Source organism: Protopterus annectens, chromosome 3.part1 (assembly GCF_019279795.1).
Source record: "Protopterus annectens isolate FY-2018-M chromosome 3.part1, PAN1.0, whole genome shotgun sequence".
Classification (NCBI taxonomy): Eukaryota; Metazoa; Chordata; order Ceratodontiformes; family Protopteridae; genus Protopterus; species Protopterus annectens.
Window position 1 is genome coordinate 106,357,516 of NC_056732.1, and position 17,016 is coordinate 106,374,531.

The window sequence follows — 17,016 nt, forward strand, 5'->3', positions numbered from 1 at the left end:
ACAAGGGTAGTGGTCCACACAGCCTAGCTGGACCTCACCAAGGCCTTCGACATCATCCCCCACTCTGGAATCATAGATAAACTTACTAAGCTGGGAATTAATCCCTACGTCACTCGATGGGTTGCCAACTGGCTTACTGACAGAATCCACACTGTAAATGTAGCCAATTCCAAATTCAGCTCCAGACAAGTGACAACTGGAGTACCTCAGGGTTCAGTTCTGGGACCGCCCTTGTTTGGCATCTACTTCTCTGAAGTACTGGCCAACACTAAGAGACTCTGGCTAACAAAGTTTGCAGATGACTGCAAACTGGGAGCCATTATTGAATCCCCAAATTATGTGGATATTATACAAAAGGGCCTTACAGAAACAGATGCTTGGTGCCAGAGCCATGGGCTCAAGCTCAATGTCAAGAAATGTATAGCTATCCCCTTTGGGAAAAAACATGTACCCATGAATTACCACATAGGTGGCAGTACACTAAACACCGAAAGTGTGATAAGAGACTTAGGGACACAGGTGGACATTGGTCTCACCTTAGATAACCACATCACCACAACAGTCAGGAAATCCTTCTATGTGGCACATCTCATCACTAAGAGCTTTTCATACAGGAAAAAAGGAGGTCATTGTCCCACTGTACCCATTATAGAATACAACACCCTTTTTGATATGTACCTCTCAAGACATCTGCAGCAACTGGAAAGGCCGCAGAAATACCTCACTAAGCAGATGCCCTACGCTGACCGTCTAAACAAACTTCACCTATAAATCCCAATCCCTCAGAAACACATGCTACAGGGATCTAAACCTTGTCATTACAATAAACAAAACATGCTGGGGGGATAGGTTCCTGACCCAGAGACTCCCCAGATTCTGGAAAAGACTGCCCATACATGTCAAGCAGAGTGGCTCTTCAAAAGGAACCTTGATGATTGGATGGGAGATAGGAAATTCACCCCAGGGATCACATCACTCACCCTGCTAGACAAGGGTCCAGGGAAGTAAATACTGTGGGAAGAAATAGCCAGGGAATTGTTATGGCTAGGCTTGTATAGGCCCTAGGCAGATAGCCTAGTACCAACCTATGAACCGATATGTGGAGGTTCTCTCAAAAAACTTATTGAAACACCAGAGACCTCCAAAACACAAGACTGCTACAACTAACACAGTTCCCACAGCACCCAAGACACAGCAACACCAGTGTCTCACATACCAAACTCTCAAGGCGTAACACTCATAAACCAAATTTTCTTGTCACTGGAGACTCCGTAGTGAGACACACGGATGTCCCACTCAGTAGGATAGGTAAGGAGAAAGTCATGGTCAGCTGCCTGTCCAGTGCCAGGATTCGTCAGATCATGCACGCACTCAGGTCTCTCAGCAACAATTACAATTATGACTCCATCCATCCGTGTTGGAGTCAACAACCTGAGATGTACCATACTGGACTATATAAAAAGAGACATGACTGAGCTCTCTGAGTATGTGTCCCAGGCAGGTATGAATGTCCCTAGCCTTGAGCAGCATTTTACCCTCACCTGGAATGATGCCACAGTATAAACAAAAAAAATGATTGATTTCAAAAACTGGCTTAGTTTTTGGTGTCATTCAAAAATCTAATTTCTGTCAGCCTTGGATGACATGGTCGACAAACCTCACTGCTTTGCCAGAGATGGGTTGCACCTGACATCACTAGGCTTTTGGCTGCTGGCAAAGTCTCTTGTCTCTCACATAGTGCCTTTTTGGGCAAGGACTCAAAAACAAAATTGCTGATGTGAAAATTGCCAGTCATAACAAAATAAGGGTTATGCTACTAAACACTAGGAGCCAAACCCTGGAAACACTCCTATCACTGGAGGATGCAGATGTCTGTGCAGTCACAGAAACCTGGTTCAAGGCCTCAAAGAGTACCCCAGCCTTGCAAGGCTACAATGCCTTCCACACCTTCAGACTGCAAAACAAACACGTGAACCAAAGTAGGTGGTGCTTCTATCTATATTAGTCTGGATCATCATACCAGATACTGATGATGGTATTCTACTTGTCAGTTACATCCGTACAATGGAGCAGTTGCATATGCATGTCACCAACTAGCTGCTGCTTGACAATGTCTGTGTGTGTGCGTGTGTGTGTTTGTGTGTGTGTGTGTGTGTGTGTATATATATATATATATATATATATATATATATATATATCTTATGTAGTACCCTTTAACATCTGCATAGTGAACACAGCTCATGTGGTGAATTTGCAGAATTCCAGGTGGCACTCTTATGATATTGGTGAGTTATGGTTCAGTGTGGACATGTGACCTATCTCCATTCTGGAATTTTATTTTCTCCTCCCTGTCATCATAGACTAAAAATAATGGTAGGTGTGCATGCAGTAGTGCCTTACTGATGGCATTAGCCATGGCATAACATTATTAAAACAGCCTCTAGGAATTCTCAGTCCTTTAACAGTTTTCCTAATTCACTGGACTGAAACCAGCTGTTTTCCTGTGTGATATTATCCCATGTTGTAGGGTATTGTGTTTCTTCACTGACTCACTTCCCAGTCCCCTATTAGATTGACAGGCTTTGCTAGTTTTACAGTATACTCAGAAATTGTGTTCTTAGGAAATATCTTCAAAGATGAATTGTTGGGTTGTGTCATAAAAAGCAATCCTCTTCCTTCTTCCACCATTCAAGGCCCTGCACTACTGCTAATACCACACAACAGGCGTGACATCTTTATACTTTCCATTTCTTAGCATTTGTGCATCTACCAAACTGTTAAACTTTGATAGCCAGCCAAACCATTTCACTCGGCAACCTTTTAATGCCCCTTCATTTTTTGGGATTTTTTTTTCAGTCCTATACATATGTTCAGATGTACCACCAGCTTTTACTAGTTTCTGATCATAAAAAAAATGACATGACATCATAATCTTTCAATTTGTACATCAGTACAGATTTGGCTATACACTGAGAAATAAAGATTTCAGTTATAAAGTTCGGCTCATAACATTTATCAAATGTTTCTTACTATGTCACAAGTGCATCTCATCCCCTGCACTGAATTTAATCGGCTTTTCCAAATGAAGTTTAAGGTTACTGTAAAGCATTTGTGACATTGACAGGCCATTTTTGACAGCTCTATGCAAACTCTCATTCTACAACATTGTTAGTGTTTGTAATGTGTCTATATACTTATATGTCTAAAAGGTAGCAAATATTACCACATTTTTGTTTTTCGGGTACAATTTAAATGCTCAGAAACGCATGACTTGACTCATTTACAGTTGTAAAATGGTGTATGTTTTCTTTTTTAACAAGTGTCTGAAAACTAACATTAAGAAACACAAACCCTTGGTCTGTCTGTATTTTTTCTGGCTTATGTCCTCAGTGAGAATCTTATAAAAGTTTCTGTGACATTTTTACCTTTTGTATATTTTAATGCCACACTCCATGCATACTTGGACATTGTGTTAATACATCCATCCACCCATCCACAACCCCTCTTCCCCATTTTTGTATACGAGGTCGGGGTGTCACTTTAACAGTTACAGTCATCTAAAACCAATGCTCACACCATCATCAATAATCGTAATAAACCCCAAACCATTGCTATGTTTTGAACCCCCAACACATCAAGGTTTGTCTGCCAATGTGCAACAGTATTGCTGATAACAACTCTGTTTTTAAAAAAGTGACTTTGCAGGCTTTTGCAAACTGTAAGAATATTGTAGACACAACCATTCTGTAACCTGTTTACAGGAAATCTTTTTACCGCTTTCCCCTGCATCAGCATCATACAGTCTTTGCACACCACCCAAACTACCCAGCTATTGCAAGTCAGAAAATTCTTCACCATGGTCTCAACAAGGTACATCAGTCTACATTTTTATTTATGACACACATGGGAGAGGTCACCACACATATTTCATATAAAAATGGCACTACATATTTTATTTTTCAAAACAAAAACTGACATTCCTCACTAGCTAGCATAAATAATATTTGTAAAGTCAGGCACCTGTGTAACATCTTTCTGCGGCTTTTTTTTTTCTTTTAAACTGTAGCAAAAGATGTCGGTTATGTATACCAGGGCCACTACCACTTAACCACAGACACCTTTCAGAAACCCTTCAAGTATTAGTGGCAGAAAATCTTTTTATGGTTTCTAGCTGTCAGTTTTTATACCAATAGTCAGTTTTACTATGTTACCCCAGTACAGGCCTTTTCAGTCCAGTTATTACATACTGAATAAAAGATATTTTTTTCCATATACTACATTAATCAGAGTTTTTGCAGTGTTCTTAGTTATCTAGGGTTCTCCAAAAGATTTACAGTTTTTTGCTTTCAAAGATGTCTTTGATAGCGTACCCAGATTACCTGTTTCCACTAGTTCTCAAGGATCACTGCAGTACCTTTCATCAGAGCTTCCCTTTTCATACAGGTACATGTAATATAACTTCCTTTTTTATGAGTTTTCAAAAGTATTTCCTGTGTTTGTCCAATGCGATGGGTTCTTCACCAGCTGCCTGCACCACTGCACTTAAATGAATGTACACTTTCTCAAGCTCCTTTGAGATATGTATCAACTGCTTAAATTCTTTTACGGTACATACATTGCTTGAACAGTGCCAAAGTATGGTGCAATGCAACTAAATTTTTACTCTGTGGTTTCGTTCAGTAATGTTTTGCGTGCTGGTCGAAACTGATTGCATAACTCTGGAACACACTGTCACAGTAATCTTCATCTGGCTTGTATATACAGCTGTCCTGTAGGAAGACAGAGTCATTTTAGCACCTATCACAGCTCAACTTTAACTGTTGAACCATCAGTTCTTATAGCAGATCAATAAGAAAGCCTCTCACCAACTCCTTTATGATCCCCATTTCTTTAGGCATTGTTGCAGATATAGAATCTATATTGGAACATGTCGCAAATCTTTTTTGTTTTTGTTTTTGTTTTTTTGGAAAGGACTACAGAGCTTTCTTGCCCCACATTTGCTTCTTGTCACCATTGTTCGCCCCTCCCACCACCCAGTCTCATCTTCCAGAGAGCGAGCCTGCATGAAATAGTCTATCAAGTCATCTATGTAACAAATCACTGACATACTCTCTAAAGGTGTTTAATAAGCAGTAGGTAAGCTAGGTGAAAGGCTGATGTCAAGACTGCTTTCACCATAGTAGTCTTACAGCAATAAAACACTGTAACCCATACACACACACTACACCAAACCAGCATTTATAGCCACTGGATAAACTATGGTGTGGCCTTTGCCTACTGACATTACATCTCATGTGGAGCACCAGCATGTCACAGTATGCCCCAGACAATACCATAGGAAGCTGGATAATGAAAACAAAGAATAAATATGCCAACACACGTAAACTGAAGCACTGGGCATGCCACTACATGCCTCACAGATATCCAGACAGGAAAGAGGGCTCATTAGGCCTTGATAGAACCTGTAAAACACAATCTATGCTGTGCATACAGAGTGTATCACACCATAGTGGTTAATGGTGATGTACGAGATAGTACACAATGTGAATAGGGGACCTGTTAAAAGATCACTCACACAACCGTGATTTTGGCCACAAATCACATCAGTCAAGAAAAACAGAGGATCAACAAAACAATTTGGTGGAAAGCAAATTCGACCAGGGAATATGGAGTTACATTGTGGGTTTTGGGATGGTGGAAAAATTAAAGGGTGACATATAGAGGGTGGGGTCTATACACCACACTTTGAAGGGCTGGGATTTAACACATTAGATGTATTTATGAGATGGACCTTCTGTGGTAAGACTGTTGCTAAAAATCACATGGGAGCAGAACATCAGCCATCAAACTTTTTGACTTCATGCATACACAGTTAACACTGACCAGATTGTAGCATCTGACAGCACTCAAGAACATCATACACAAGCAGTAACTCTTTTGGTGCAACTGTGGTTCTAGTAAGTGGGGATGCAGAGATCAAATATTTATCTATCAGGACAGTGACACTTATAAACAGGTAGAAAACCTAAACATCTCAGGGTTAAGAAAGAAATAAAGAATTACTGTCCTCTTTGAAGACAGTAGTGATCTCACCGATATATAACATAAATAAGAAATCCAAGACAGCCACTACTCCATTCCAGTTCAGAACTTTAATTATAAACTGTGTATGACACTTCTGGCAGTGTGACTGAATAATATGCTGTCCAGAATAATCTCCTTAGACCAAACTGAATACATAGAGGGAAGGTGAATACCGGACAACATGATCAGAACCTTACTTACTTAAGACAAAAGCAAACATGCATTAACAGAAAACAAAATAAACCATATTAAACTTTTCCATTTTCATACATTATACATCACTTGTTTTTCCTTCTTTGTAACTATCATTAGTCCAACAGTACATAAATTGATGAATTCCTACCTTCCCCTAAACTTAACTCGACCTCCTGAACATTATTCTGCATTCCATTTATTTCTATGTAATTTTCTCCTTCCAGTTCTTTTATCTCCTTTTTAATATCCAATACTTCAAATACAGTTGGTTTAGACTTTGATTTCCATTTTCTAGTAATTGTTTTATTGCCAGCCAACAGAATTTAACTTAATAAGACCTTACTATGTCTAAGCAATTCAAATCCTGTGTCTCAGCTTAAAATAATAACTGTCTTAGTTACAACCATTTGCTCACACATTATTTCGGGGAGTGTACTCTTTAAAAATTTTTTAAAATCTGCAAACTTGTTACACTTCCAAGATATGTTCCCAGTTACCTCTTTCTTCCACATCACATCTCCAATATTTTGCTATATATCTGTGGAAAAATTCTTTGAAGTCTGCTTGGGATATTCAAATACCTATGCAAACACTTCCAAGCAAAAATGCTAAACCTTCTGGTCTTTGTTACATACTTGGGAGCTGTACAGGTTGTCTTCCTGTTGTTCTCTTGTAAACTGCTTTTCTAGGGTTTCTTCCTAAACTTTTCCAACCTCTTCTGATCAGTTCTTAAAATTACATGCGATGCATGCGATATTTTACAGGACTTACTAATTATCCTTTTTTATCAGCAGTTTCTGTTCTAGACCCAAGCAGGTCTTTCACTTAAGATTCCTGTATCTCTTTTCTATACTCTGATAGCAGTCCCTGGTAGAAAAGGCAGTCTGTAGCCTGCAGTCCAAACATCTTTTGGCCGCATCTCACTCTTTTACCTTTTTCTCTCTAGTTATTTTCTCCCAATACTTTGGTTCGTTTGTGAGTTTTCTCCAGTAAATTCCAGCCCCCTACTTGCAGTTCTCCCTAGTGGCAAAATCTCCTTTCTCCATTTTCCTGTTGGCTTGGTTATTAGAATGCTTTCTGCTACTTGATGAATATAATAATCTGTACAGCTGCTATTATTCTCCTTAAGGATCTGCATCAAAAATCCCCCTATCTTTATTTCTTGAATTTACCCATGTTTCATCATCATCCCTTTCTATTTTGAATTATAACCTTCTGTTTGTTTTATAAATATGAGACTTAACTATATAGCTCTACAATATCCCTTCATATCAGGTAATCTTAAAACACCTTGCTCTACTTGAAGGTTCATCTAATTCCACTTAACTCTTTGCCCTCTTTCTCTTCCAGATAATTTCCTTCAACTCTTTATTAATTACTGTCCACAACTTCTCCACTGGTTAATAAATATATGCCTGACCAATATATAAAACTAAAGGGACTAAAGCATTTTCACTGCTTGTATCTTACTATCCTTATCCATAAACATGAGCTTGCAGTTTTTCAGTTTTTATATTGTATTTTGTTTAGTCTCTTTGCATATATCCTTAGATGCCATAACAGAAGCATTTTAATTCATACTCCAAAACACTTCATCTTATAATGTCCCCATAAACAGGAGTATTGCTGAACCAATTTGTGTGTGGGTACATAATTTACTGCTATACCCTTTGTTTTATCTTCATTAATTTTATATCCTGAAATCTGTCTCAAAATTTTCCACAACACTTAGATGTCCTTTTTAGGATTTATCAGGTACATAAGAATATCATTTGCAAATAAAGCCAAATTTTCTTGATTACTTTACCAATTATATCACTGCATTTCTGAGTCCCTTGTTTTCTTTGCCTATGGATCTAAACAGAAAAGAAATAAAAAAGGGAAAGAGGACACCCCTGCTTGGTTCCTCTATTCAAACATAACTTATTAGAGAGGAATCCCATTTTAATTCTTGCCTCTGATCCTACATATATCCACCTCCTTAACCTTATTATTGTACCAGGGAGTGCAAATGCTTCCATTGCCCTTTTTATAAAATCTTAGCCTAGTCTGTTGGATGATTTCTCTTCATCAAGACCCACTAACACCAGTATTCTCTTATATCTGGAGCATCGTTGTTCTATTAATGTTGTCAACTGCTTGCCACTGTTCCACAAAACCACACAGATCCATATCTATCACTTTTGGCCATCTCTGTCATTCTTTATGCCTGCATAGGCACAAACACTTTATAATCATGGTTTAAAATTGAAATAAGCCTATAAGAAGCTGAGTCTGATGGGTCTTTGCCATCTTTAGGTAATACAGACAGCAAGCTTTCTTCCAAGATGCTGGTGTTTCCACTCCTTTTAAAATATTGTTAAAATCTTCTATATCATTATCACCTTTTTTCCTCCTAACTTCCATACTTCCACAGAAATGCCATCTGTTCTTGGGGACTTCACTGAAAACTGATTAGAGATCACTATTTTTATTTCAGCTCCTCCTCCTTTCTTAAGTGTTGATTTTTGAGCCTCATCTACCTCTAACCTTGGTATAATTAAGTCTTCCATAAATATTTCCATGTGTGCTCACTCATTATTTCCACACTTCTCTGTTTTTTACAAATGTTCATAAAATGTTCCAGATATTTCTTATCCTTCTATGGGATCATTGGCCATTTTTTTAGTTACAGGCTCCCACAGTTTGATGACAACCCTTTCTATTTTCTGTTGCCTAAGTTGTTGTGCTACAACTTTTTGTGCTCTAGAGTTATTATCAACAAATAGTTGCTTAACAGCAATTTTTATAAACCCATGCATATTATCCAGATACTCCCTTATTTTCTGTTTATCTCTGTATGTGTGGCGCTTCTTCTGTCAGATTCCCCTTATTCTACAATACTTTAATCTTTGCCAGCCCCTGTAAGTAATTTCTATTACTTTTTAACCATATCGCTTTCACTTTCTTCTATCATATTTTTAAACTCTATTTTCATTTTATCCTACTCACAAACTATAACGTCTGAAGGTGTTTCTATCTTACCTAATAATCCTCGAATAATTTCCAATATCCACTCCTTAAATTCCTCTCTTTTTAACAGGTAGGTGAAAATTTGCTAGTATCTCATTTTTTTTCTTCATTCCCATGCATTTTTATCTTGTTTTTTATTGCTGCATGGTCTGAAATAGTCAATGGATGTGCTGAATCTTTCAATTAAATGCATATGTTCTTATGAAATATAATTTAGACAAGTTATTATACCTTGGGAATAATAACTAAATTCTGTCCAAGTTCCTACTACTGAATTCACATATTTGATACCAAATGTTTTCATAAATTCCTTCATAAAGCTACCCTCTGTTGTTATATTTTCCCTTCTAGGTCCCCTGATATATCATCACTATTGCAAATCAAGATCCAGTACCCACCTACAGGTAATATTCCTTGTTAAAAGCTGATTATTTCTCCAAACATTTTCTTAAGCTCCATAATAGCAGTTTTGGTGGAATATAAATACATGCCAGAATAATCACCCTTCCTTGCAACAGCCTCTTACTACCACAGATATACCATTTTTGTATTTTTGTTTTCTTCTATCAATACTGGAGCCCCTGAGCCCCTTTATCATGGAATATGATTACTTCCATTGTCCTTTGTCCCTGATACTATGTTGAATATCCATCCTGAAAACCTTTCTTTGTCAAATTCACATACTCATTTCTTTCCAACTGTCTCTTCTGTAGTATTGCTATTTGATTCTGCATGTTGTAATATAATTAAATACTCTTTCCTTTTTGTGTATACCTTTAAGACCATTTACTTCCAAGATAATAAAGATATTCTAGCCATCATGATAAAAAACTATCATTCCCACCTATAACGTCAGTTTTTTTAACGTGTATTCAAACAAAAAAACTATATACATTTTCAGAATACCCTCATCCCCTATTAAACACACAGAACTATGTACACCTTCAAAAATGAAGTTTAACCCTCTAGACAGGAACATTTGTTCCAAATTGAATGCTACAATCACAGGCATTAAATAACCTAAGATTAAGGATACCCATACTAAAGTGCATGGTGCAGTCTGTTTTCCCACTTACACCGATTTCTGTCTGTTCTTTTCTTATATCTATTCCTGACCCAAATGAGAAAAACAGCTTCTATTCTTTCAGAAAACATTACATTTTAGCCCTAAGAAGGCTGCTATCTCTTATTCATGTCCCATAATTTTGAACTTTATTTTTTCACTAAACTGATTGCCATTGCATGTTTAATTTTTTATTATTTTCATCAGGAAATAATGCTTAGAACTTTCAGGATTAATTGCTTGTACCTGCAGACAGCTCATTTCCATTTAAAAGTAGTCAGCAATGAAGCTTTATAAATTTCACTCACAACAGAATGTACAACTGCCTTCATCTGCCGACTTGTTGACTCCCACTGAACATTTGTTAATAAAAAAAACAAGCTAATTTCTTTGCAGATATAAGAAATTTAGCATTTTTTATCATTTTGTTTTGTTTTTAAAGCCTTATTGCTTACAAAACACTTGTTTATAGTTTAAACAATGGCCATTATTCAAGACTTTCACCCTTGTAAAAATATCTTTGGTTATCACTGCTTATTTGTGCTTTTATAAAATGAATATACAATCTGTTCCTTCCATTTTCTCTGGTACATAAGAAAATCTCAGGTTTTCACTGCATATTCTGTCTTCTTTTTTTTTTGAAACAGGTCTTCTTGAGATATTTCATACTCAGCCAGCCTTTGCCTCATTTCAGCCTCTGATTTTTGCAGTTTTATCAGTTCATCGCTAGTTAAAGCATTTTCTGTTTTTCTAGACTTTTGTTATTTGAGTTGCTATACTCCTTCAACGTATCATTTACTTTAATCACCACTGAGTACATTTGATTTATTTTTTTCCCTCAAATTACTGGAAGCCATCTCTTCTACCAAGGCTAAAGTTTGAACTGTTTTTTTGTTCAACAGCTGCAGGATTCTTCCCAGCCAGTCTTTTCTCCTCACCTTTTCTGGTTGATTTTCTTTCACATTCTCTAAACTTCTTATTTTCTGGTATCCAGGCAGTGTACTTACTAGCCAGTTACTGAAGTTTACTTAATCTGACACTATCACTGCCTCTTATTTCTCATTTTTTTTCACACTTGGATATCTGAAAGTAAGGAGTTGATCAGTGTGCAGCCATCTTGGAAGTCCAGCTTGATTAGAACCCTGACAATAATTCTGGATGCTGCTAAGCAGAGAAACCAATAGCACTATTAAGTTCAGATGCTGAAAAAGTATTTTATCACATTGGATGGCACTATCTCTTTAAAAATCTGGAACTGATGTGCTTTCCATATTGTTTTATTGGGGTACTGCATGAAATATACAATGCAACAGCTACTCAAGTTAAATTCAGAGTCAGTCTCTCTGAAACCATTCTTATATCCCAAGGCACAAGGCAAGACTGCCCACTTTCGCCTCTCTTATTTGCTATGTATTTAGAACCTCTAGCAGTTAAATTAAGATGCTCCTTGATGCAAGCTTATAAATAGGGTAGCTTAGATCTTAAGTTATCCCTGTTTGCAGATGACACTATCCTAATAAAATCTGTATTTTTACAAACCAGTCCTTCCTTTATGCTCAGTGTGATCTAAGAGTTTACAATGAGACAGGATATTCTTCTCTCTCTCTCTTCTTTTTCAGAACAAAAAATAAATCAGGGAGAAAATGTTCTACACACTCTATCTGTCCATAGACAACCGAACACTATACTGACAGAACCAAAAGTTTCAGGTATTCCAATCACTTGTTTATTTCTTATGATGGCAGGAAAAAGGGACAATAACTGTCAAAACAAATTATTACTAAACGGTTGCCTCATGCAATTCAGTTTTGTTATTCATATCATGACAAAACACTTCAATGCAAATTCAGGGCCCAGTCTACCAGGAATATGGCTACTTATACTGCTTTTTTTTTTAGAAATGGTGGACTTAACATATTCTAGATGCAGCAACATAGTCTTCTCTTCATGCCTTTACCGAGCACTACAAGACTGATGGGTTTTCTACGGTCTGGAGAGGCTTTGCTAGGACTACTCACCAGGGACTCCTGCACTCTAATCTATCTTCTACTTTGGTATGTATACCATATAGTTTACATTACTGCAACAGTGGTCCAACCTTTATTACAAACATGTGCAAGCAATCTGTGGAAGAGAGGGATGTAGTTCTGTGGCGGCTTAGATCACCAGAGTTCAATTAATAGTCTAGGTGCTGAAGCAGCCCAGTAAGGGGTTGTAAGGGATGGCTTTTTTTTCCAGTTAACCCATTACAAGAGGAAGGAAGGAGTTTTTGCATAACATTTGACACATACCTCTTAAAGAGGTGGTACCATAAATTTATGGTAGACTGGCATTATGAATTTTCCATTGAGTGATTTATTAAACATGTACCTTAAACTTGTACTTCTGTGTTTTGAAGCTTTGTCTTTTTTTTGTTTTCTGTTTTTTCTTTTGTACACTCAGTATGACACATGCTGTCTGAGGATTTTCTCTGCAGGCTACTAAAACAAATTCATATATGTGCAGTTAGGCAACCATTGTCAACAAAACAAATACATATGTGCATTGGTCAAACTGTACATTTTATTTACCAAACAATTTATTTTCCTCCTCCTCCATCTCTCACAAGAACTACCTTATTTAAGGGATTTACTGACAACCCTCTTGAAATCCTTTAGTATATTTTTGATCCACTAAGTCATGAGGAAAGCTTATTGAATCAACAACCTGCCTGTGAAATAATGTATTCTTGGGTCTCTTACTTGCTGACAGCTTTGTAAATCAAAACTGTGTTTATTCTGATACATCGTTTTTTGGAAGATGGTACCCATTTAAACTTTGTGGATCATCCCTCCAGATGAACTGAAAGCTCTTATCATATATACTGTCGGTTTCACTTCAGAATCCTGAAATATCACAATCCTGAACTTCATAATCTGGAAGCCCAAGATCCTGAAAATCCAAAATCCTGAATCCCAAAATACTGAAAATATACAGGACACAAAGAATGACAACATTCCAGTAAAAGGAATCACAGAAACACATACAAGATAAAGGATAGCACTTTTCACCAAGTATAGGCAGGGGGGGGGAAACCCCCTTGCACTCCCCATGTGCGGGGCTGCACCCCCCTACATCCCCTGCTAATTAAATATATGAATTCCAGCACTGTATTCCACAGAAAAAATGGCAAAAATACCATCACATGTTTCATGACTGCCTGTTGTAACCTTAGTAATGTTCACTTTTAACTTGCTACACTACAACATAACTCATGACAGGGTAGTGAAGTGCAATCTTGGAGTTGATATACTTAAGTAGCAGGGGGGGTGGAGGGTGCAGGGGGGGGCTTGCTCCCCTTTTTACATTTGGTGGAATGTCATATGGTTTGTGTTGTCTATAGTCAGTATATGTATCCTGTGTGTTTTCAGTATTTTGGGATTCAGGATTTTGAATTTTCAGGATTTTGGGCTTCTGGATTATGAAGTTCAGGATTGGCATATTTCAGGATTCTGAAGTGAAACCATACTGTCAGACTACATTCTTTACAAATATTCATATTAAGCTCTCTCATTGTCTCCTTGTATGGCCTCTGATGTAAACCATGCACCAACTGTTGATTTCTTCTGAATTGCCTTTATTCTGCCTGTGACCTTAGAAATACAAAGATTTATGAACTGCACACAGTGCTGTACATTAGGGCAACATAATGACAGTACTGAGGATTAAACCAGCTAATTTGTCTGCCTCTCTCTAAAGCATTTGATGTACAAAAAAGAGAGGGTTTATTAATACTCGTATACACATCCTCTGCAATTTCACAGATTTATTCTGGACTCATGGAATGACTGAGTGTACTATTTAAACAGAACTACAGCAGGTGAATGAATTACTTTAATCACACAAGCTTATGTGACATACTTGTAAAACACACAGGGTTAAGCTTTTCAAGTCATTGAATACCTTAGGTTTTTAAGTATAACTATGCAGATGGCATGGTTGTCTGATTTGTTATAGTGCTGGGGGCTACAGATGAACTGTAGCAGTTGAGTAGGGATAGAAACATGCTCCAGTAATCTTAATATTGCCACTGTTTAACAGCAGTGATTTACACTGTTCTCTGTCACTCTGCTACCTGACTTACTGATGTACTACAGTTTAGACTGCCCACTGCAAATGGCAGTTGAAGTGGAAAAGCGAAGGCTCTGCATCTCTGAGTATGAGTCACATATGGAGTTAGGCTGAGATAAAAGACAGATGGAGTGAACAGCAGAGCATCTACAATGGCTGGTGTGTGAGCATAGTTCTGGTCCTTCCATCTAGCCTGTGCAAGTCCAAACAGTGAGAATGAAACACTTACTGCCAGCACTATGCCCTTAGACACCCACCCAGCCAGAGAGACAGAACCAGGCTATCCATTTCTGTCTCACTGGGGTTGGGGTGGCCCAACCAGAAAGACAGAACCAGGCTCTCTCTGTCTGTCTCACTGGGGTTGGGGTGACCCAGCCAGAGCGACAGAACCAGGCTATCCATTTCTGTCTCACTGGGGTTGGGGTGACCCAGCCAGAAAGACAGAAACAGGCTATCCATTTCTGTTTCACTGGGGTTGGGGTGATGGCAGCTCATCTTATTGCTTTATAGTATAAAATGTCATTGCACTGTGTAGTACAGGTATAAGCTATTTTAGCCTGTACCATAGTACAGTGGATAGAAATCAGTGCATTATTTTACATTGTATTTTAATTATTATGCACAGATGTTAATACCTAATGGTAAGCAGTGTCTATTTGCCTCTCTGGATAGCACCTCACTGAGAGACTCAGCTTTACACAGCACATCTTGAAACTCTCCAGATATCAAAACCAACCTGTGGAACATTTACATACTAGGTACTTTTTTATAGATACTGCAAGTAATGTGTAACCTTAATAATTTAGAGAACTTATTCTAGTGAAAATTTGATATGTAGTGTCATAAATGAACATTCCATCACTTTTAATTTATTTCCTGCTGAGGTCATTGCTGTTTTCTTTGTGCCACTTTCTTTCTGTGCACAAAGGACAGTTGCTGCTTTTGAAGCAGTTGTACCTACTGTATCTTTTCTGTTAGTTGCTAAGCATTCACAGCCAAGGACACAGCTGTTATAATACACTGGCAGCCTTTCACTATTAATGTTTTCTTTTCTCCATTGCATTTTTAAGCTTTGCTTTAGTCATAGATGAAAAGGTCAGGCTTGACCAACCCATCCACCTGGACAGAGCAACAAAATAAAACAAAATATGTTGTCTGTAACATTTTGCTACATTATCAAAGTACTGTTTGACCTTATAATCACATGACACTTTACTATCTAAAGAATACAGTACTTTTCTACCATAATTTACCAGAAATCCACATTAATTTCATCTGTTTGATTGTGTGAGTATACCAGAACACTACAAATGCATACAGTCAGTTCTATATACTTTTTAAATGTTTGTTTGCATGCATTCCGTGAGAAAAGATTATTTGCTTGCTTGGACTACTGCCTCTAAATCCCTAGAACATATTTTAAAATGATAAGCCACTGACACTCAAGATGTCATTGTTTGCTACCATTATGTCTCTCTTTCCTATAAATCCTAATGCCAAATAATATTTCTAGACTCAATACTCGCAAACATTTGCTACTTAAAAATAAACTATACTTCTTACAAAATAGCCATTCTTTTACTCGCTTGGACCATCTCCTTCCATAGTTGTTCTTGTTTCAAAGACAGCAGTGATTCCTAATATGCAAAAATCCTCATTGATATACTACAACCCCCTAATGGCCCCCTTGTCTGAACATTCTCTGTTTGGTTCTGAAAGCTATACCAACACAATTCAAAGAAGTCTAGCACACTGGCTGCCTTACTGGTATATCAAAGAGTTTATATGTCATACATTCGGTGTCTTCCATTCTACCAGAACTATCACGTGACTCACATTCCAGTCTTCATCATCCATCACCCTTGTTCCTCTCATTCAGCTTAATAGCTGATCACCTGTTCCTCTACTTCCAGCACCAGGCATCCATGCACAAACTTGTGTATGCAGATTATTTCCGGGATGGGAACATCAACCTTGTACTTATGAGTCACATTCAGTTCACATATGCAAACACAAATGTACATAAACATGTGTGTGCCATTTGCGCACACACACACACACACACACACACACACACACACACACACACACACACACACACACACACACACACACACTTTCTTCTTAACTGTCTGGACTGCCCCTTTGACTATTTAACTTGCTGCTCACCACATGATCAGTGACGACTTTCCTTCTGTGTGTGCTTTATGTAACAGCAGAGTTTTGTTCTAAATGTTGACATTACATCATGTGATTAACAGCTTGTCTTTCCATGTTTCAGTACTTACGCATTTCTGCAAACAGCTGCCTTCTATCTGCCATGGTGCTTCCCTGGCTTCCACAATCTTCAATCATTCTAGTAACAGATAAAAAACATAGTGTGTTATCATAACATTACCACATACTGCTGAATGCTAACAATTATTTGACAACTGCATAACAGGTTATAACATTAAAGGAATTGCGCACAAGTTGTTTCATGCTTAGTTTATTTGTAGAACACAGTACACCATTTATTTAAGTTGTTAACCAGACTGATTTTTCTCTCGAGG

The 17,016-nt window shown here is 37.7% G+C and overlaps 1 protein-coding gene across 16 annotated transcripts in view; it reads right to left on the bottom strand.

Annotated features, from left to right (window-relative positions):
• DTNA (dystrobrevin alpha) overlaps positions 1-17,016 on the bottom strand; it is a 1,617,970-nt gene that overhangs the window by 1,047,176 nt on the left and 553,778 nt on the right. For all 16 annotated transcript variants that reach the window (XM_044066623.1, XM_044066631.1, XM_044066627.1 and 13 more), the window contains one exon: positions 16,753-16,820. In XM_044066623.1, coding sequence (XP_043922558.1) covers positions 16,753-16,819 — 67 coding nt within the window. In that variant the 5' untranslated portion in view covers position 16,820. The remainder of the gene's footprint in view (positions 1-16,752; positions 16,821-17,016) is intronic.